General features: G+C 44.1%; 1 protein-coding gene across 2 annotated transcripts in view; it reads left to right on the top strand.

Annotated features, from left to right (window-relative positions):
• Positions 1-23956, top strand: part of tctn1 (tectonic family member 1) — a 253262-nt gene that overhangs the window by 132127 nt on the left and 97179 nt on the right. For both annotated transcript variants that reach the window (XM_068651907.1, XM_068651906.1), the window contains exon 6: positions 7335-7447. In XM_068651907.1, coding sequence (XP_068508008.1) covers positions 7335-7447 — 113 coding nt within the window. The remainder of the gene's footprint in view (positions 1-7334; positions 7448-23956) is intronic.

Here is a 23956-nt window from a genome sequence, read left to right as displayed (position 1 = left end):
TTGCTTTAAAGCGGTTACAGAATACATTCTTTGCCAAGCAAAAAAAATCAAAAAATAAAAATCACATAATAAACATTTCATTTGTGCTTCTCCAAACAATTTATGTCACGCCACTGAGAAGCCACTATTCTCTGTGACGGGTCTCTTGATCAAATTGACAAATAATATTGCTTAAAGCGGTTACAGAATACATTTTTAGCCAAGCAAAGAAATAAAAATAAAAATCACATTTGTGCTTCCATGCGTGACTCACACTCTGACACCGTGTTCCTTTTTTATATCCATTTTAACCGGTTTAGCTTATTCTGGCCCCTCCTTTGGTCTCATGTTTTGGTCTGGCGCCATCTTTTGGACAAATTTGGAATTTTAGCTCTGTCAATTTATCCCTGTGAACAATCCATATTCTACCATTTGGACCATCTCTACCCCCATGTTACACGACAGCGGTCAAAGGGGAGGAAGCTAGTCATGCTGAAAATTTGACTTTTCCTCTGCCTCTTCCTCCACCCTTTGATTGGTTTTGTTTTTTTTCTATAACACTCTTTTGACCAGTGTCCACATTTCCCACAGTTCCAACAGTTGTCTGAATCTGATGGGGGTTTTGAATTGAATGGTGGCCTGCGACCTTGTTGGCCCCTACCTCTTCCTCTGCCCCGTTGGGAACTTTGGAAGAAGACTGTTGTATCTTCATCTATATCATTATCATCATCATCTAGATGAAATACATCAGAACTTTTGCATTTCTTGATCACTTTGTCAGCGTCTCTGGCCCACTGCATGGTTGTTGTAACACAAGCAGTGTCCACTTCCACCAAGTGTTTCCTCACCTAGTTGCCTAATTCAGGGCAGGAACCAGTGAGGAGCGCATTTTTAAGCTGTTGCTGATAAGCACCCTCAGCTTCATCATTGAATGGGATGCCACTGTGCAACCTAAATTATTTTTCAAATCTTAATTGAATGGCAGTCAATCACTTTTTATTTTTCTATTTTTTGTCTTTTGAATTTGTTATCTTCTCTCTTGTGAAGCTTCTAACCACACTCTAGCACATTGCAATTCTCCCTCTTTTCTTTCCTTTCTCAATCCCTGTGTCTTCCTAGCCACACTCCTCCAAAACTTCTACTACTATCTTCCACATTTCAACTTTCAACTTTCCTTCTACTCCATACTTTTTCTTCCACTTCGGCATGTATTGCATACAATTAAGAAATCTACTCGCCATGTACTTCTCATCTCCTTCAAGAGCCCCTTTATTCAGGGATTTACAGTTTTTATTTCACATCTTAATTTAGTAGTCATTTTTTTTCTTTGAGGATCCTCAATGCAGGTTTAAATTGACCTTTCAACAAATTACTAGCCTGTCTTATTACCGTGGATTAATGCCAGAACTGCTTTTTAGTCAATTTATCCTACCAGTCACTCTCAACCACACAACTTTCAGGCAAACAGCTTGGAAAAACGGACAAAAAAAATATACGTCCTTCTTCAGTTAAGAAAAAGAAGCTCTGTTTTTCTTAACCCGTTCCTTCCACTGGGTCTTGGACCCAAGCTGTTTCTTGGCTCGAAAAAAACAAAGCCGTATCTCATAGCTCGGATAAACCAAAGCCGTATTTCATGGCTTGGACAAACCAAAGCCGTATTTCATGGCTTGGATAAACCAAAGCCTTATCTCATAGCTCGGACGAACCAAAGCCGTATCTCGTGCACTTTTAGCTTTAGGGCTTTTACTTACTTTTCTCCTAGTTCGTTGCACTTCCGAATCCCGTCAATCCACTGTTGTCAGACGAAAGCAGACCTAAGATGCTGGCCCAGCGAAGAATTTTCGTCCCAGGTCTTTTCCAGGTCCACCTAATGGACGCTGGCTTGTCGACAGTGCAGCACGTCGTCCTCCGTCGGTCAGCAGTGGGTATGTTGGAATCCGGGTCACGGCACCAAAATGTTAGAGCGGTGTTCACTCTAACTTATTTGCAAGAACCACACGGGAGACAGTATGCCTTTTGAACACTTGCAAGTGGAGAAATTGTTCGTCACTATGCATACAGTGATGTTCGAACGAAGTCTGACTTTGGATTTTTGCAAGAGCATATTTATTGAGAGAAGCAGGGTGGGGTTGAGACTGGACTGGTTTGGTGAACACCTGGCCTCTGGTCAAATCAGAGCAGGTTTTTTTTTACGATGTTGTGTAAACAGAAAAACTTTGATTGCTTCCTCTGCAGCTGGTCAATCAGTTCAAAGGATCTCAGCACTTTGTTCTACTACTTCATCATTGAATGGGATGCCACTGTGCAACCTAAATTATTTTTCAAATCTTAATTGAATGGCAGCCTCATCACTTTTTATTTTTCTATTTTTTGTCTTTTGAATTTGTTATCTTCTCTCTTGTGAAGCTTCTAACCACACTCTAGCACATTGCAATTCTCCCTCTTTTCTTTCCTTTCTCAATCCCTGTGTCTTCCTAGCCACACTCCTCCAAAACTTCTACTACTATGTTCCACATTTCAACTTTCAACTTTCCTTCTACTCCATACTTTTTCTTCCACTTCGGCATGTATTGCATACAATTAAGAAATCTACTCGCCATGTACTTCTCATCTCCTTCAAGAGCCCCTTTATTCAGGGATTTACAGTTTTTATTTCACATCTTAATTTAGTAGTCATTTTTTTTTCTTTGAGGATCCTCAATGCAGGTTTAAATTGACCTTTCAACAAATTACTAGCCTGTCTTATTACCGTGGATTAATGCCAGAACTGCTTTTTAGTCAATTTATCCTACCAGTCACTCTCAACCACACAACTTTCAGGCAAACAGCTTGGAAAAACGGACAAAAAAAATATACGTCCTTCTTCAGTTAAGAAAAAGAAGCTCTGTTTTTCTTAACCCGTTCCTTCCACTGGGTCTTGGACCCAAGCTGTTTCTTGGCTCGAAAAAAACAAAGCCGTATCTCATAGCTCGGATAAACCAAAGCCGTATTTCATGGCTTGGACAAACCAAAGCCGTATTTCATGGCTTGGATAAACCAAAGCCTTATCTCATAGCTCGGACGAACCAAAGCCGTATCTCGTGCACTTTTAGCTTTAGGGCTTTTACTTACTTGTCTCCTAGTTCGTTGCACTTCCGAATCCCGTCAATCCACTGTTGTCAGACGAAAGCAGACCTAAGATGCTGGCCCAGCGAAGAATTTTCGTCCCAGGTCTTTTCCAGGTCCACCTAATGGACGCTGGCTTGTCGACAGTGCAGCACGTCGTCCTCCGTCGGTCAGCAGTGGGTATGTTGGAATCCGGGTCACGGCACCAAAATGTTAGAGCGGTGTTCACTCTAACTTATTTGCAAGAACCACACGGGAGACAGTATGCCTTTTGAACACTTGCAAGTGGAGAAATTGTTCGTCACTATGCATACAGTGATGTTCGAACGAAGTCTGACTTTGGATTTTTGCAAGAGCATATTTATTGAGAGAAGCAGGGTGGGGTTGAGACTGGACTGGTTTGGTGAACACCTGGCCTCTGGTCAAATCAGAGCAGGGTTTTTTTTACGATGTTGTGTAAACAGAAAAACTTTGATTGCTTCCTCTGCAGCTGGTCAATCAGTTCAAAGGATCTCAGCACTTTGTTCTACTACTTTGTTAAGACAAGACAAGTTTTGTTAATTATTACAGGTTACATTCCAACATAATCATAGGATCAAGCTTATCTATGAACCCTAACATATCCCTCCTGTTTATCATATGATTATATCACCCCGATTAACAAACATAAGCAAGAAAATATAATGAAGAAACTTATCTATCAACCCTAACACTTGTTCTCCCTACTGTATAATTGTTAACATGTGACTTCAATATGTTGTGTCTATCTGCTGCATCTCAAACATCAACATTCGTCTGAGACCAAGATTATCTTCCCTTTGCTTGCATAAACTTTGCACATTCTCAGGCAGAATATTTTTGGAAGCTTTGTACTCGGGGTGTCACGATACATTTATTTAAGTGATGTATCAAAGTGTCTTCCCTGTGATCCGGCTACATCTATTTACATCAATGTTGGCCACACATCGACACATCATTTTTATAAATTATCCATCCATACATCCATTTTCTGAACCGCTCAGTCCCCACGGGGGTCGCGGGCGTGCTGGAGCCTATCCCAGCCGTCATCGGGCAGTAGGCGGGGGACACCCTGAACTGGTTGCCAGCCAATCGCAGGGCACACAGAGACAGACAACCAACCGCACTCACACTCACACCTAGGGACAATTTGGAGTCTTCAATCGGCCTACCAAGCATGTTTTGGGAATGTGGGAGGAAACCGGAGTGCCCGGAGAAAACCCACGCGGGCCCGGGGAGAACATGCAAACTCCACACAGGGAGGGCCGGAGGTGGAATCGAACCCGCACCCTCCTAACTGTGAGGCGGACGTGCTACCCAGTGCGCCACCGAGCCGCCTTTTATAAATTATCATTTGATTTAATATAATTAATTAAATAATTTTAGACTTAAAATTGCCAGTATCCTTTTATTTTTCATTCCAAGGAGAATGTTTGGTTTTAATCAACTTTTATTCTCCTTTCAAAAACACATTAAGAACATAACTAGAATTGTGTTTTTTCACCTCCGTAATATTGCTAAGATTCGTCTGATTCTTTCAACTCGTGATGTGGAAATTATTATACATGCGTTTATTGAGTACTGTAACGTATTGTAGTCAAGGCGCGGCGTAAGAAATGCATGTATAATAATTTCTCGCATCACGAGAATTGCTATTGTGATGACACATTATCAGTAGGGTAAAACTAACCTGTCTCACTACCTGCATGGCTTAGCGCCTTCGTATCTCGTCGACCTAGTTGTGCCTTACGTTCTGTCCCGTAACCTTCGCTCGCAAAAGACTAGTATTTTAATGACCTCGAGGGCCAAAAAGAAGTCTGCAGGGTCTAGAGCAGGGGTCACCAACACGGTGCCTGTGGGCACCAGGTTGCCCGTGAGAACCGCATGAGTCGCCCGCAGGACTGTTCTTAAATTAGCTCAAATAGCGGCACTTGTCAGTGAGCTGTATCTATTTATTTTACAGTCAAACCTCGGTTTCCGAACGTCCCGGTTCTCGGACAAATCGGAATTTTAACAAAAAACTTGAGATTTTTTTGCTTCGGTTGTTGAACAAAGTTTGGAGGACGAACCTCGCGAGATGATCCGGGAGGACCCTAGAAAACCCGACTGACTAGTTATTGTATTTTCGTTACTTTGACGATTGTATTAACCCCTAATCATGTCTCCAAAGAAAGCAAGTGGGAGCAGTAAAGCCATCCTCAAACACAAAGACGATCTTAAAGCAATGCGACAGTGAGCGCCCGGCGTTCGGTGGTGCGGTGCAGTTGCGCGATCGGACCAAATTAAGCTCCCTGCGCACTGAGGTCCACTTAAATTTTGGAAAGTACATCGGGACGTTAAAAATGTTTTCTAAATTTCAGCGACGGCTCTGTCACAATAATTCGACCAGCGTGGTGCAGTTGCGCGGTCCGCGACGCGTTACAGTTGTGCGTTCGGCGGTGTGCTGCAGTTGTGCAATCGGACAAAATTAAGCTCCCTGCGCACTTAGGTCCACTGAAATGTTGGAAAGTACATCAGGACTTTAAAAATATTTTCTAATTTTCAGCGACGGCTCTGTCACAATAATGTGACCAGCGCAGTGGGCGACGCGCTACGGTTGCGCGTTTGGCGGTGCGCTGCAGTTGCGCAATCGGACAAAAATCCGCAAATGAGAAAATGCTTAATAAAAAGGTGTTTGGTTTTTAGTCTTGGAACGGACTAAAATTATTTTTATTATTTGTAATAGGAAAAATAGATTCGGAATTCGACCAATTCGCTTCTCAAACCGCCTTCTGAAACGGATTGTGGTTGAAAACCAAGTTTTGACTGTATATTTGCTATTCTTGTTAAAATCACACTTACGTGTGAACTGGAAATCACGATAATAACACATAGTGAAAGCTAAATTGAGCAAATTGGCTATTTCAGAAGTGTGTGTCAAACTAGTAGCCCTTTGCCTTAATCAGTACCCAGGAAGTAGCTCTCGGTTTAAGAAAGGTTGGTGACCCCTGGTCTAGAGCATTTTCTATTCGGGCTCCAGAGCTTTGGAATGCCCTACCGATAAATATCAGAACTGCTACCTCTGTAGAAACATTTAAGACACAACTAAAGACACATTTGCTATGGCCTTTAATTAACCTGTGTTGGCCGATCCGGCTGGAGTTTGTGTTCCCCTTCCTGCCCCCCCTACGCCATCCCCGATTAGGTGACACACAAACGGAAAATGGCTGTCTGGATTTCTTGTCGACCAATCGGGATGATGGATGTGAGGTGGACTACCACCCTCGAAGACACTGCCAGGACAATTGAGGGCACCTTGCTGCAGCTCTTCACTGAATATGGACATCCATTTTTCTTTGGATTGTTCGACATTATGTGCCCTCTCTGCATCCATTGCAGCCTGGTCTTCTTGGAAGGGGGATCCTCCCTTCTGTGGTGTCTTCTCATGGTTCCTCATTTTCCCCAGTAGGGTTTTTTTGAGTTTTTCCTTGCCCTCCTGGGAGTTTAAGGTCAGGGGATGATACGAATAATTGTCCATTTCTGTACATGTGACGCCCTTTGAGACTTGTCTGTGATTTAGGGCTGTATCAATAAACTTGACGTATTTATTTTTTGGTCTTACACGCCACCGTGGATGTACCTCAAGCACACAACCTAGTTAATGGTGACGAGGAAGAGTAGAGGAGACCAAAAAATGCACCCGTTTGTGTGGGAACACTAGATTTTGCTAGAAAAGAGATTGTCTTGATAATTGCTGAGTTTTTGTTGCGAAAACCATATGGATTATTACACAAAGTTTAATGGTCTTCCAAAAATTGCTCTAGGCGCGACGTAATAGGTGCGACGTAGTAAACGCATGTATAATAATTTCTGCATCACGAGTTGAAAGAATCGGATGAATCTTAGCAATATTACGGAAGTGAAAATACACAATTCTAGGTATGGTCTTAATGTGTTTTTGAAAGGAGAATAAAAGTGCATTGAAAAAAGATTGAGATCCGTTGGTCTTATTGCCACCTTTATATATGGGAAGGACTTTAATTATTTTCATTTTATCAGGGAAAATTGCTCTTTTTAAAGGTCAATTACATATCTTTGAGAGCAGTAGTATTATTTAGTATATTGACTAGGCAGTTTTTACAGAAAATGTTATGTGGTAATGTGATTTCCAGTGTCCTTTTTCCCATAGCATTCTTAGTGGTAATGTAATTTCCATTGATAATGTAATTTTTAGTGTCCTTTTTTTCCCACAGCCTTCCTAGTGGACAGGCAAAGTCGATGTTCTCGTCGTGTGGATCTGAAAGAGGACTGCAGCTCTCGACCAAGCATAAGCATAGATACCTACACAAATATCAACCTCTATGCAGTGAGTTATACCTTGCATGTGTTTGCTATAATAGTGGGGATGTCTGTTCTCTCTATAAACAGCTCAGGGTGTACAGTACACTTTCGAGTAATTTACAATTTTTCTCGTAAGTAAACTTTATTTAGCAGGGTTGATAACGCAAAGGCTAATGAAGTGGTGGTGGTACCAAGAAATGCCAAGCAATCTTAATGGAAACAAAGATTGCCATTACTGTACTGTAAAAGCAATTCAGTAAATTTAGTTAATTTTTAATTAATGCTTAGACCAGTGGTTTTTAACCTGGGTTCGATCGAACCCCAGGGGTTCGGTGAGTCGGTCGGCTTCAGGGATTTGGCAGAGCTGGTATGTCATTGGCCCTGCCCTGCCCCTGCCCCGTCCCCCTGGCCGCGGATGGCCGAACACACCGGTACCCCACCCCCCTCGTCCGCGGATGGCCGAACACGCCGGGAGCACCCCCCCACCCCTTTCCGCGGTTGGCCGAACACATCGGTACCCCCCTCCCACCCCCCTCCCAAGAGGGGTTCGGTGAATGCGCATATGAACCTGATGGGGTTCGGTACCTCCAAAAAGGTTAAGAACCACTGGCTTAGACACTATATGTGTCAGTATATCAGTAGGTCTTACATAATTTATTTCGTATTTTTAAGTTTTGTAAATTTAATTATTTTTTTATTTTATTCAATTTAATTTTAAAACAAAATTTATCATGTCTTGATCTACAAACAATTCCTCTTACAAACCTCTCAGAACCCATTGTGCTTGTAAGTTGAGGACTCCTGTAATAGTGTCTATCTTGTGTTTATTCTGCTCTTCATATATAATTTTATTGATATTTTTAAGTTTTGTAAATTTAATTATTTTTCAATTGAATTCAATTTAATTTGAAAACAAAATTTACTGTGTCTTGACCTACAAACAATTCCTCTTACAAACAGCCTCTCGGAACAGATTGGAAGTTGAGGACTCCTGTAATAGTGTCAATCTTCTAACAGTGAAAGACGGAATCCCAAAGAAAATTCCAGAAAATTACATCATATGAATTTATAAAAATTGATAACCGTCTGATGAGGAAAAACAACTGTTAGAATGTACATATGATTAAAATAGTAGATTATTGGATTCTTTGTAAGTGGGCAAACCTGCAAAATCAGCAAGGGGACAAATACTTATTTCCCCCACTGTATATCATCGGACGACATGTTGAAGCTGTGTGCCGTCCAACCCAGCCTCCACCACCCTCATGTGAATGACGCGTCTCCGTTGAGACACACATCAAGCGTCCAACTTCGACTCGGATTGTTTTCATAAAACTTTTTTTTTATTTTAAATCAGAAATTTCCCCTTGGCCTACATAGGCTGAGAAACCTCTCACTCCCAGGGTCAAGAGGTAAGCATAAACTGCCCCCATGCTTTTAGTTATTTCCTTCAACTTTTAGTAACTTCAAGATTATTATTTTACTACAACAGCTTTTGCCACTCCTATGCACTGTACATATTGCACAATAAAGCTGAAACCAGACATGGGCAAACTACGGCCCGTAGGCCACATCCGGCCCACGGGGCCGTTTAATCCGGCCCGCCAAACCTGAATAAATTGTATTATTGAACTTTTTTTGGGTCATTTTCCCTGCAATTAGTATGTTTCGCCAATAGATGGGGAAGCGCCCGCCCGCGCATTTACTCCCGGAAGCCGTGTCAGAAAGGTCGGTGCACACTCACAAGTGCGTGTACGTACTAAGTAGTACGGACCCGGCGCACTCCGCACTCTATTTCCATCAGTGCCGAATTTCGAGTGTGGGCTGTGATGTCAGCATTCTCGTAATTTGCGCGCTGAGCTTTCAGATACAGTTTTACGTTAATGCCACCCACAAACCTTCTCCTGGAATCCTTCCACTAAAATGAGTGGCCCGAGGAAAAGAAAGGTGGACACTGAGTGCCGAGTGTTTAAAAAAAAAAAGAGGACAATTTGGCTCGACCTACGTGTGTGAGCAGACGTTCCGCCACATGAACGTCAACAAAGCCCGTCACAGCTCTAGGTTAACGGACCGACACCTCGGCTCTATCCTAAGAATTACCACAACAAATTTTACTCCAGTCCATGATGCACTAGCAAAAAATGGAGACCAACAATACTATTGATTTCTTTATTACTTTATTTAGAAGTATTCTTTCACTGATTCTTCAAGATGATGTATTTGGTCAGAATGTTTGCCATTTTATGTGATTTCGCCTCCTTAGATAAACATATTTCATAAATCTAACCTGCAGGCGCTGAAGTGATGGAAACTATTATTCATAATAACAGTGTCGTATTTAATGAGAATCACTGATAGTAGTTTTTTGGTGAAATATTTTTTTAATGCTGTTAATAAATGCATTTGTTTTACAAAAGCTTTTTTTGAATATCCATGCTTTACTACCTACTAAAAGTACAAACCTTTTATGCAATGACCTTTATATGTCATTTCTATTACTTCACACAAACACTATATCCATCTGCTCCTGGTTCGGCCCCCCGATCAAAATTTAGAACAAAATTCGGCCCGCTAGTCAAAAAGTTTGCCCACCCCTGGCTTAAACCATAAGTAAATTAGCAGAGATAAGAAGCTGTGCAATATTTAAACAAATGGTTAAACAAAAATGTAAATGCAAGTCTCAAATGCAGAAAGTGTGTGTTTAGGTGTGTGTGTGTGTGTGTGTGTGTGTGTGTGTGTGTGTGTGTGTGTGTGTGTGTGTGTGTGTGTGTGTGTGTGTGTGTGTGTGTGTGTGTGTGTGTGTGTGTATGTGTGAGCGTGTGTGCACGTGTGTGTGTGCGCTTGTGTGTGAGTGTGTGTGTGCGTGTGTGTGTGTGCGTGTGTGTGTGTGTGCGTGTGTGTGCATGCGCGCAACATAACATCCATTCATATCCATACATTAGGTTATGGATAATGGATTCAGCAGCAATTGGCGGGGCAAGGATAAGTAATGTTTTACTTTACTTCACTTTGCAACGACTAAGCATTTTTATGCGGTATTCTTTTATTCATATTGTATAGATCAGTCATGTCCAAAGTCCGGCCTGTGGGCCAAATCCGGCCCCCGGTCAGATTTCATACGGTTTCTTATAATGTATTATTAATGGCCCGCCTGCAATGTCAAACCGAATTAAAAAAAATATGAAACTTGAAGTTGTAATTCTTCCTATTACCAAAAACTGGCAGCACCACCCCTCTCTGCTCATTTCTGCCACGGCGACTGCAAAGAAAACGAGGAAAGTTGACATTGAGGGCCGTCGCTTTCAAGAGAAATGGGAATTACAATACTTCTTCACTGAAAATCAAGGCAATTGTGTTTGTCTAATTTATAAAGTAATTTGTCTTGTTTAAGGATTTCAACCTAAAGAGACACTATCAGGGCTTGGTGGCGCACTGGGTAGCACGTCCGCCTCACAGTTAGGAGGGTGCGGGTTCGATTCCACCTCCGGCCCTCCCTGTGCGGAGTTTGCATGTTCTCCCCGAGCCCGCGTGGGTTTTCTCCGGGCACTCCGGTTTCCTCCCACATCCCAAAAACATGCTTGGTAGGCCGATTGAAGACTCCAAATTGTCCCTAGGTGTGAGTGCGAGTGCGAATGGTTGTTTGTCTCTGTGTGCCCTGCGATTGGCTGGCAACCGGTTCAGGGTGTCCCCCGCCTACTGCCCGATGCTGGCTGGGATAGGCTCCAGCACGCCCGCGACCCCCGTGGGGACTAAGCGGTTCAGAAAATGGATGGATGGAGACACTATCAGACTAAACATGTTAACACATACGACAAGCTACAGGGAGTGACCACGCTGATAAAGTGAAGCAGCTCCAAGCTGAACTGGCATCACAACAGCGATTCTTCACGCGGGGCTGTGACTCAAAAGTAAATATTACTAAAGCAAGCTACGAAGTGGCCATGTTAATACTGTTGATATTATAAACCTGTAGACGCAACACAAACTATTACTTTCTGAAAGATATTGTCAAGTCAAGTTTATTTGTATAGCCCTAAATCACAAGCAGTCTCAAAGGGCTTCACATAGACAAACAATTGCAATTATTCTCAAAGCATCCCCTGATCTTAAGCTCCCAAAAGGGCAAGGAAAAACCTACCAGGGGGAAAATGAGAAACCTTGAGAAGGGACCACAGGTGGAAGGATCCCCTTTTCAGGATCACCAGGCTGCAATGTATGAAGAGAGGGCACATAAAATACATATGAAAATCAATGAGAAAGTGGATGTCCAAGTCAAAAAGAAGAGCTGCCGGAGGTTCCCTCGAGTGTCCTGGCAGTGTCTTCGAGGAGGGTAAGGTGCAGTTCTCTCATCCTGAATTGATCCACGATAATCCAGATAGCCGCTGTCAGCTTGGGTGTCACCTAACCACCTCCCCAGCCGGGGAGGGGTGGGGGGAGGGGGGATGGGGAGAGGAAGCGAAAACAAACTCTAGCCGAATTGGCCACTACAGGTTAATTAAAGACCATACCATAGAAATGTGTCTTTAAACGTGTCTTAAATGTTTCTACTGAGGTAGCAGTTCTAATATCCATTGGTAGGGCATTCCAAAGCTCTAGAGCCCGAATAGAAAATGCTCTAGACCCTGCAGACATTTTCTTGACCCTCGGTGTCACTAAAAGACTAGCGTTTTGCGAACGAAGGTTACGAGATGGAACATAAGGAACAACTAGGTTGACGAGATATGAAGGCGCTAAGCCATGCAATGATTTATAGGTTAATAGAAGAACCTTGAAGTCACATCTTAAATGGACCGGGAGCAAATGTAAATTGGCTAATATTGGTGTAATGTGATCAAATTTTCTTGTCCGTGAGAGCAGCCTTGCAGCAGCATTTTGTACTAACTGTAGACTTTTGATGCTGGAATTAGGAAGACCAGAGAATAATGTGTTACTGTAGTCGAGGCGCGACGTGATAAACGCATGTATAATAGTTTCCGCATCACCGGTCGAGAGGATCGGACGAATCTTAGCAATATTATGAAGATGAAAAATCGCAATTCTGGTTATATTCTTAATGTGCTTTTGAAAGGAGAGCGTTTGGTCAAATATTACCCCGAGATTAGTTAGAGTATCACTCTGAGTGAGTACGGTTATCTATAGTTATAGTAGTTTCCTTAAATAAGTGTTGATAACGAGCTGGACCAATTATCAACATCTCAGTTTTTTCTGGGTTAAGATGAAGGAAGTTGAGAGACATCCATTGCTTGATCTCCGCAAGGCACGCATCAAGATTACAACAGTCCCGCGGATCTGTCATCGATAACGGCATATATAATTGGGTGTGATCCGCGTAACATTGAAAACGAATATTATATTTACGTATTATGTCCCCAAGCGAAATCATATAAATATTAAATAGAATTGGTCCGAGTACCGATCCCTGTGGGACACCACGTAACATAGAGCTCAGAGGACCTATTGCCATGGACCACTTGGTGCATCCTGTCTGATAGATAGGAATAGAACCAGCCTAGTGCTGACCCAGAAATACCAACACAACTTTTAAGACACTCTAATAAAATATCGAAGTCTACAGTGTCGAAGGCAGCACTAAGATCGAGCAATAACAATGAAGTGTTTGAATCCATAGCTATGAGGAGATCATTAGTCACTTTAGCAAGTACTGTCTCAGTGGAATGATTAGCTCTAAAACCAGACTGAAAAGATTCATATCGATTATTGGCAACCATGTAATCAATAAGCTGCTGCGCTACTACTTTTTCAAGAAGTTTTGCTATGAATGGGAGGTTTGAAACAAGCCTATAATTACTGAGACAGGCCGGGTCAAGATTTGGTCGTTTAAGTAGCGGTTTAATAATAGCAATTATTATTGCTAAAATAAAGGGCTGTTGGCACTATCCCAGAGGAGACAGACAGATTAATTCTATTTAAGACGGACGGTCTGTTAGAGATTTGCTCACTCCAACTTATTTTGCAAGAACCAAACAGGAGACAAGCAAGTTCTTTTAGACACCTGCAGGTGGAGAGTCCATTTGTCGCTGTCTGAACAGCGATGATCGAATGAAGTCTGAAAAGTCTCCTTCCTGCAAGGGCATATTTATTAGGAGGAACAGAGTGGGGGTGAGAGTGGGGGTCAGAGTAGACAAATGGCCGAAGCCCCTGGGCTGTTGATCAAAGCACAGCAGGGGGTCTTTCACGATGTTGTGTAAACAAAACAACTTTGATTGCTTCCTCTGCAGCTAGTCAATCAGTTCAAAAGATCTTAGCACTTTGTTCTACTACTTTTGTTAAGACAGGACAGGCGAGGGTAATTATTACAGGTTACATTCCAACATAATCCTACGATAAAGATAACCTGGAAAACCCTAACACGGTCTTAAAATTTGAAATAGTTCTTTAAATTGTTTGGCTGGAAGCGGGTCGAGGAAACATGTTGTTTGTTTAGCCGCACTAACCAAGTGTAAGTCTTTCAAGGGATACACTTTTAAAATTTGAGAAGGTTATTGCATGATCGTCAGCGCCGGTAATTGGCGGTCTTGACTGAGCGATTGGAATGGACAGCTTGATCTCATCCCTAATGGATTCAATCTTTTTAGCGAAAAATTTCATGAACTCGTCAGCTGAGTGGAAGGAGCTATCGGGGGTTGGCTGGTGTAGTGTTAGCTTTGCCACTGTATCAAATAGGTATTTAGGATTGTTTTTATTGAGATTAATGACTTGCAAAAAATAATGAGTTTTTGCTAAGATAAGCGCATCTTTATATTTCAGAAGGCTGTCATGCTGATGGAAAATCTCAAGTTTGGTTAAACGCCATTTGCGCCCATGCTTTCTACATAATTGCTTAAGTGGACGTGTTTCAGCTGTGAACCATGGAGTAGGCAATCTACCGCGAATTTTCAGATGTAGCGGCGCCACAGAGTTGATGGCATTTAACAATGTCGCATTGAATTCATTTGTAAGATCATCAATAGAGCCGATATATGCGGGAAATATGGCATCTGCCGACGACAGTAACTCAGATAGCGCAGTTGCAGTCGTGGAGTTAGTATTACGTCTGCTATAATTCTGATTGCTCTCTCGTCTTTGACAAAGAACTAAAATTTCAAATTTTATTAAGTAATGATCAGACAAAACAGTAGTGTATGGCAGTACTGTTATATTCGAGGTTGCCGATCCTCGGGATAATAACAGATCTAAGGTATTTCCATTCTTATGCGTTGCTGCCTGTACGGCTTGCGTAAAACCAAACGTATCAGTTAAAGTCTGAAACGCCGAAGTAAGTGGCTCTGACGGTAAATTCATGTGGATATTGAAATCACCCATGATTATTACTATATTATCCGCATTTGTCACTCGATGCCGACTCATCTTTCTGGCGAGGTCGCAAGTCTTCGCTATGTTTTTCTTTGTGATCTCTGATTGCCTCATCCTAACATCTTTGGCGCCGACGTGTATCACTATGTCCGAGTAGCTAGTGTTGTTGGAACTACGCTGTTGACTAGGCCTATTGCGAGTCAGTTCCCTAAGATAAGCTTCTATGTCGGGTGCTCTGCCCCCAGGAATACTCATTACTGTGGCTGGATTTTTAAGCGTGATATTTCGGGTAATGGAGTCACCTATGACCAAGGTGCAAGGGCAAGTAGACCGAGATGACTTTGGACGGCTATGCGTCTTACCTGGCTCATCGTGATTAGCAAGCCGCTTGGAGCTAATGCTAACTGGGCTAGCGGGCTGACTACAGTCCGCATCTGTGTCCGCCATATTTACTGTTATCGCACTATTCTGCTCTAGCTGGCGGACACGTCCCTCTAGTAGGGACAACCTCTCTAAGAGAAGGATGCAGTTGGTGCACAAAGCCGTACAAACCTCTTGATCCGCAGCCATACTTATCTGATGATCGACAGTGGACAAAGGGCCACGAAGCCTCCGCTCAGAGCCAGACAGCGACGTGGACGAAAATCCTGTTATATTGTAAATGACAAGAGCAAAATTCACTTGTTCTAAGTTTTAATAATAACAGAAAACTTTGCATTACTTATGACTCCTCTTTAAAATGTTCATGAAACAAAAATAATTTTAAATTAGGTCGCATGGCAATTCCAAGATGGCGCCCGTGATGGCAAGCCGTCTGCCTCACTCCTTTGCTGTTAAGTCTTTTTCCCTGCCCTTGCTGCTGTCTGCCTTCCGATATGTTTCTGCTCTGCTGACATATGGTCGCCAAACCCTCCTCGACCTTAGGGCTTGGTTTGAATCCCCACTGCTACCTGATTGGCCATTTATCGATCAGCAAACACCCGTGCTGGCGGACATTCCTGAACATCTGCGCCGACTGTCTTCTGTCTCTCCCCGGAGGGATCGTGACCAAAAGTCCCGCTCCAACGGACCCTGCGGCTCCGAACACCGACGCCGGCTGTCATACCCTCTTCCCCAGAGAAAGCGCTCTAGAAGATGAGAAAGACGTGTGATTGTCCGCCTCAAAGCTCACCTGAGAGTCTCCTCCTCGGCTGAGCTGCGCCGCAGATTTTCTCCTCCTGTCCGGTTTGTGTATAGCCATTGGATCCATCCCGTCTTTCTGGTGCCAGCCCCGCTGATTACTCCGGTGGACGGACGTGCTACCCTGGCGCAGCTTGGAGCTGGAGCATCAAGATTTAAGATTCAAGAGTTTTTTATTTGCCATGTTTGAGCGTGCCAAACAAGGAATTTGACTTCGGTAAATCACAGCCTCTGTTCAACATTTAGGTGACTAACAACAACCCTCAGGACATGTGAAAAATGGAAGATATTCTCAAACATCCCCTGATTTTAAACTCCCAAGAGGGCAAGGAAAAACTCAAAACTCCAACTAGGGGAAATGAGAAACCTTGAGAAGAGACCACAGATGGGAGGATCCCTCTTCTAGGATGACCAGGCTGCAATGGATGCAGAGAGGACACATAGTACAAACAGTGTAGACAAAAAAGTTGTGGAGAGCAGGATGTTATTGCACAGTAATGACTCTGAGACTCTAAGAGTGGTGTGAGTTCATCAGAGCAACAGCCTGGGGGAAGAAGCTGTCTCTGTGTCTGCTGGTTTTAGTGTACAGAGCTCTATAACGCCGTCCGGAGGGGAGTAGTTCAAACAGACTGCAACCTGGGTGAGAAAGGTCTGTTGAGATGTTACTTGCACGTTTCCTGGTCCTGGACAGGTACGAGTCTTGGATAGATGGGAGGTTGATTCCAATTATCTTTTCTGCAGTCCTTATTGTCCGTTGCAGTCTGTGCTTGTCTTTTTTGGAGGCCGATCCAAACCAGACAGTGATGGAGGTGCAGAGGACAGACTGGATGATGGCAGTGTAGAAGGTCTTCAGCAGCTCCCGCAGCAGGTTGAACTTCTTGAGCTGTCTCAGGAAGTACAGCCTCTGCTGGGCCTTCTTCCGGACAGAGTCTATGTGGCCGGTCCATTTCAGGTCCCGAAAGATTGTGGTTCCCAGGAACTTGAAGGTGTCTGTGGAGAGAATAGTATTACTGCGGATAGTGAGGGGTGAAAGTGGTGAAGGGTCTCGCCTGAAGTTCACTGTCATCTACAAGGTCTTGAGCGGGTTAAGCTCTAGGTGGTTTTGGCTGCACCAGTGGACCAGCCGCTCCACCTCCTGTCTGTACGCAGTCTCATCACCGTTCTGGATCAGTCCGATGAGAGGGGTGTCGTCTGCATACTTCAAGAGTTTCACAGGAGAGTCACCTGCGGAGACATCATTGGTGTAGAGGGAGAAGAGCAGTGGGGAGAGGACGCACCCCTGAGGGGCTCCAGTATTGGTGGTCCGGGTGTCAGATGTGATGATCCCCAGCCTCACACGCTGTCTCCTGTTGGGCAGGAAGCTGGTGATCCACTGACAGGTGGAGGCAGGCACCACGAGCTGGATGAGCTTCTGGTGGAGGATGTCAGGAGCGATGGTGTTGAACGCCGAGCTGAAGTCCACAAACAGGATCCTGGCGTATGTTCCTGGGGTGTCCAGGTGTTTCAGGATGTAGTGCAGTCCCATGTTGACCGCATCATCCACTGACCTGTTTGCCCGGTAGGCAAACTGGAGCGGGTCCAGCAGGGGGCCCATGACATCCTTCAGGTGGTTCAGCACTAACCTCTCGAAAGATTTCATGACCACAGATGTCAGTGCAACAGGTCTATAGTCATTCAGACCTGTGATGGCGGGCTTCTTGGCCACTGGAACGATGGTTGAGCTCTTGAAGCACGAGGGCACCTCACACAGCTCCACGGAACGATTGAAGATCCATGCAAAGGTGGGCGCCAGCTGTTCAGCACAGACTTTCAAGCAGGAAGGCGACACGCCGTCTGGGCCCGGTGCCTTGCTGATCTTTTGTCTCCGGAACATCTGGCGCACTTCCTCCTCGCGGATCTGGAGTGCGGGCGCGGCCTCTGCAAGAGAGAGAGTCGGTGACCACGGTGATGGAGGTGTGGACAGAGCAGTTGTGGGGGGAGGTGAGTATGTAGATTGTGCTGCAGGAGGTCCCGTTGTGTGGGAGGACCGATCAAACCTGCAGTAGAACCTGTTTAGCTGGTTAGCAAGCCTTGGGCTCTCCACATGAAGCCCGTGATGCTCTGCAGACCTTTCCACACTGTTGAGGGATCAGGATTGGCAGAGAGGTGTCTCTCCAGGCTCTCCCCGTAACACCTCCTGGCTTTCCTGACCTCTCGGTTCAGTGTGTTTCTGGTCTGCTTGGACAGGTCCCGGTCACCACTCCTGTAGACCTCCTCCTTGACTTTGCACAGCCTCCTGAGGGTTGGTGTAACCAAGGTTTGTCGTTGTTGTACGTGCAGAAGGTCTGCACACACAGATCCTCACAAAAACTGATGTATGATTTGACAGTGTCAGTGAGTTCATGCAGGTCTGAAGTTGCAGCTTCAAAAACTCTCCAATCGGTGCAGTCAAAGCAGGCTTGGAGGTCCTGCCTTTACTCCACTGTCCACTTCCTTACAGTCCTCACCACAGGCTTAGAAGTTTTTAGTTTCTGTCTGTAGGCCGGGATCAGATGAACTAGACAGTGGTCCGAGAGTCCTAAAGCTGCACGAGCCACAGAGTGGTATGCATCCTTAATTACGGTGTAGCTGTGGTCCAGTGTCTGTGCCCCTCTGGTGGGACACGTTATGTGCTGTCTGTATCTGGGGAGTTCGTGTGCGAGGTTCGCCCTGTTAAGATCACCCAGAACAATGATTAGTGAATTTGGTAGAAGTTTCTCCATGTCTGTCACCTGGTCAGCCAGCATCTGCGTGGCTTCACTCGCACGTGCGTGTGGTGGAATGTAAACAGCCGCCATGACGATCGAGGAAAACTCCCGTGGTGAATAGAACGGCCGGCAGTTTATGAAAAGTGTTTCTAGGAGAGGGCTGCAAAACTATTTCAACACCATGACATCAGTACACCAACGTTCATTAATGTAGAAACAGAGACCACCTCCCTTTGATTTCCCGGAGAGCTCCGCGCTGCGATCTGCACGCGTTAGCCGAAACCCAGCTAACTCCATGGCGTGGTGGGGGGTTCGTTCGCTAAGCCATGTTTCAACAAAACACAGCGCGGCGGATCTGCTGAAGTCCGTGTTCCTTGAAGTGAGGAGCAGCAGTTCGTCCATCTTGTTCGCCAGGGAGCGGACATTCGCCAGATGAATTGACGGTAGGGCAGAACGGAATCCTCTCTGCCTCAGCATTACGAGGGCTCCGGCTCGTTTTCCGCGTCGCCGCCGTCGCGCTAGCTTGTATAGCACCGCCGCTCCGGCTAAAATCTCCGACAAACAGTCTGAATCAGAGAGAACAAGAGAGAAATTACCAGAAGAAGACTGACCGATGTTTAACAGTGCTTCTCTAGTAAAAGTGATCCGGGATGGACAGCAGAAGACACAGAAAACACACAAAATAAGACAAAGAAACAGAGAGCGACTCACCGTGGCGGCTGTTAGAGATTTGCTCACTCCAACTTATTTTGCAAGAACCACACGGGAGACAGGCAAGTTCTTTTAGACACCTGCAGGTGGAGAGTTCACTCGTTGAAGGAATGAAGTCTAAAAACTCTCCCTCCTGCAATGGCATATTTATTAAGAGAAACAGAGTGGGGGTAAGAGTAGGTTGAATAGGAAGCCCTTGTGCTCTAGTCAAAACATATTGTTAGAGATTTGCTCACTCCAACTTATTTTGCAAGAACCACACGGTAGACAAGCAAGTTCTTTTAGACACCTGCAGGTGGAGAGTCCATTCGTCGCTGTCTGAACAGCGATGATCGAATGAAGTCTAACTCAGGCCTCTTGCAGGAGCATTTTTATTGAGAGAAACAGAGTGGGGGTATGGGTAGGCTGGCTAAAGCCCTTGTCCTCTAGTCTAAACATGTCAGGGGATGTTTTACGACCTTGTGATAAGGAGGACAAGGTAAGGTATTTATTACCTGTTGCATTCCAACATAATCCTACGATAAAGATAACCTGGAAAACCCTAACACATATCAGGGGATGTTTTACGACCTTGTGGAGGATGGGACAAGGTAGCTTATTTATTACGGGTTGCATTCCAACATAATCATACGATAAGGATCATCTGAAAAACCCTAACATCTCCCTCCTGTTTTATCATATGATTATGCCACCCCAAACAACAAAGACAAGTAAAAAACATATATACATGTATAATGAAGAAAGAAGAATAGTAAAAATAAAAAAAACAACAAACAATGATAGCAACACTTTCCAGTGAAGATGAGGCATTACCTCAATACCCCAAGACCAAACTTATTGTGTAAGCGAAAAACCTGCCGGCCAGATGTTATTAGAAGGAAAATTCTTACACGGTTCCTTTGCCTAAGACGACCAGAATGCTATCAATAAAAAACAAAACAAAAACACAGAAACAGTACATCATTGTATCCATCACTTGCGAAGCATTTTCGATGGTCAAATCATCAAGTTTCTGTAAAACATGCTCAACAGAACAGCATCTACGCAATCCATGTGTCACGCCCGTGCCACTTCGCTCGGCCACACCCCTTTCGTTACCATAATGTCTGTCACCTGCTTCCTATTGTTACCCTGTGTATTTAAGCCCTGCCCGTGTGTTTCTCCCTGTCGGTGTCTACTGTTGTGTCCATTCCTGTTCGTGCCCAGTGTTCCTGTTTGTGTCATCTGGTTTTCCCTCGGTCTGTCTGAAGGCTCACGGTCAGAATTTTAATCTTGTCCAAGGGGACTTCATGTCGGTCAGTCTGTCTGTTTTGCTGGCCGTGAGTCTTCCTCCCGTCTGTGTCGTTCGTTCCCCACCTGCCTCCCTTCCAACTCCTTTTCCCTGCAATAAATCCTGGTTCAAGCTGCATTTGGTCGCCCTGGCTCAACTCATTCCTGACACCATGTTTCATTATCGTCATCACATCCGTCATCTCTAAGAAGTTGTATATGAACTTGGGCTACAGTAGAGGACACAAACTTCCACACAGCAGACTTCAAACATGGGATGACGCAGGACGTAAACAAGCACAACACCACCAGCACAACAAGCACAGGAGACAGCAATTTCAAAAGCAGTTGCCACCAGCTGCCAGAGAATCGCCACGAAAAGAAATCAAACTGATGTGGGACCTTGTCATTAGACATGGCCTGCTGTAAGTTCTTCAGTGAATTCATGGCGTCGTTGATGTGGGTGTCATTTTCTCCTGGTATGTATGTGCAACAGCAAGTCCCAATGATGTGGCACACACCACCTTGTGCTGCCGTCAACAAGTACAAAACCATCCTGTTTTGCAAGACCATCAGTCTAATAACCTGAATCTCTCTATTTTGTTCATCGTTGATTTGCAGTGAGAGATTCACAAAGGATTGAAAACGATAGTTCAGTGTCTCGATGAAGAGCGATAGTTTCCCAACCCCAATCTGAGGAAAGAGCGCAAGGACAACTTTGTCTCCGACGGACCATACTTTATGGTCGTCTGGAACGTTTGCACCCCAGACAGGGTCATGAGGGTCGAAGGTTGCAACTGCCCTGCGTCGACGTCCAGAAGAGTTGTGTGCTTCTGTCAGCTGATGATGTCGTATCCTGTAGGTGTGGTCTGTCACCCACACTGGTGCACACACTCCTGTCCAGTTGGCGGGCAGCATCGGGTAAACCTTGGATGTAACGTGTAATTCACTCCAGCTGGTCTCTCTGTGTAGTCCACTTGTGGTATTGTTCATCCTCTAACAGTCACATTGAGATTTGCCCAGAATAGCTGATCACAGGCACTGTCTGCAAGTCCAGGGCGGTAAGGGTCAGCATCTTTGACTGTGACAGCACGGTGTTGATATCCAACTCCTGGATGCCGTGTCCCTGTAAAACAATGCTCTAGACTTTCCTGCTACGTTTCACACAATAATAATGATGAGTAAATCATCAGATACCTCTCGTGCATACACCCCAACAAACGTTAAGTAGATGTGAGATAACTTGCATGAAGTCTACTTAACTAAACATTGAGTAAATATGGGATAACTTAAACTGTCCCGGTCAACAACAATTCGTAAATAGAAACTACAAGGCATAATAGATAAAGAACTTCTCTTTAGCTAGACAAAGAACAAAGGTGTTCTGTTCATAAATAGTGAGGGCCTCTCACAGATAAGACAAGGAAGGGAGTATAAGAACTCCCTAAAACCTGGCAGATGTGTTGGCCTTGAGCGAAGGTATGAGACCTCCGGTTCAGGCCGGCCAGCGCTTCTACAAAACTAATTATCCTGACATTTCCCCACTGTTTATCACATATTTGCTCAAATTCACACATCACCGTAAACAACCCCTTTTCTCGACTCTCAGTCGTCGGATCACATTCATGAGGACAAATATGTTTACACCAAAGGATAATTGTTGTGATGTCATCATTCAGAATCCCATGGATCTGGGAAAAGTCTGGTAACACAGATGCAGGAATTTTGCCATCAACATCATCATGTTGCCGCTCAGACATTAGGTATATCTGAGCAATCTCGTCCTCCATGGGCGATATTACTGTAGTGGCGAGACAATTAAACAGAGCACGAAGACACGGTATGCAACATCCATACAAGGTGAGCATAGCAGCAACACTGCAACTGATGGTAAAATTGAGGACACAATGGCGTTATACTTCCCAAAAGCATTCATCCACTTGTAGTGCTCTTTCATCCTCGTTTTGAGGGATCGCAGGCCTGCAATCCGTCAGGCTCCCATCAGGGGCAGTGTTGTTGGGGATGAAGGCGCAGCATTGTTCTCCAAACATTGCGCAGACGCCTCCTTTCTCAGACAACAACATATCATGAGCATTGTGGTTCTGGATCGACATTAGGGAAGGTGTGGCTAGCTGTTCATGCACTGCCTCGAGCCCCGCTTGTGTCCGTTTGCCCAATTTCTGCATGTTTAAAGGATGTAATTTATCCTGTCTACATTCTTGTTCATCGTTCACCAGCAGCAAATGGAGGACTCCCATCCCGCTGCAATTTGGTCATTTAATTCTTATTAATCAGGAACTCCTCTAGGGACTCCAATTGCATCAATTTCGGTCAAATCATCGTCGCCTCTCAAATTTAAAGATATTTTGGTTTTTACCAGCTTTTTCCCCAGATCTTGGCATGTTGATGTATATACAATTTCGCTTGACTACATTCTCTGAAAGCAATGGCTTTCTTTTTTTTTTCTTTTTTCTCTCAATGGATATTATATAGACTGCTCTGTCACACACTTCACAATCCAGTAAACGTGACAGATTTCACACAATCTTTAGTCAATGGCAACGGTACAACATAAATAATCGGTCGCAAATCCATACATATGACATATTCATTTTTTTTCTGTCTTTGCAGCTTGTTTTGCCATAAGCAATCAATTGTTTCTTTATTCAGTTACTCTTATAGTTAATTACCTGAAACAAATTATCCACATTCATTCTAGATATTCATCCCATTCTTTAACATCTACAGAGGTTGTTGACAAAGTACACATATAAACATCATACTTTCATGGCAGTCCAGATCCGACACAGCAGATCATCCTGCAAAGGTCAAATTGATCTTTTAAATTGAAGGCATTCAGTGTTTTTGTTTTTGTTGAAACAAGCTCTACAAAAAAAATGTTAGTTTTGTTTTGAAAATGTTTTGAATATGAATCAAATCCATATGTTGTATAAAGCTGACTGACTTGCCCCACTATCCCTCCTCTTGAGCCATGTGACACGCACCATGGCTCCATATTGTTTCCCATTTGCATAGGTTCTTTGGTAGGTGTACTGTTATCCCGTTTATTCTTTCGTTAAACGCTCTAACACTGCCCCCTAGTGACCGAATTTAGGTTAGGTTTCATTCGTTCATTCATTTCCGGTTACTCGACCCCCACTCAACCACTACGCAGTTCGTACGCAGCTACCAGACAGTGCACATCGTCGCAGCGGGTTCGTGGCTCAGCCTTGGGGTATCTTAGTCTGTAAGTTATACATTCTAGTTGACTTTCTGTATATGTGTGTTTATAAAATGTACGCTAACATCCTAAGCTCCATTTGCCTGTGAATGCT

Source organism: Syngnathus scovelli, chromosome 1 (assembly GCF_024217435.2).
Source record: "Syngnathus scovelli strain Florida chromosome 1, RoL_Ssco_1.2, whole genome shotgun sequence".
Taxonomy (NCBI): Eukaryota; Metazoa; Chordata; class Actinopteri; order Syngnathiformes; family Syngnathidae; genus Syngnathus; species Syngnathus scovelli.
Note: the sequence above shows the minus strand (reverse complement) of the source record. Positions and strands in the feature narration are given on the sequence as shown.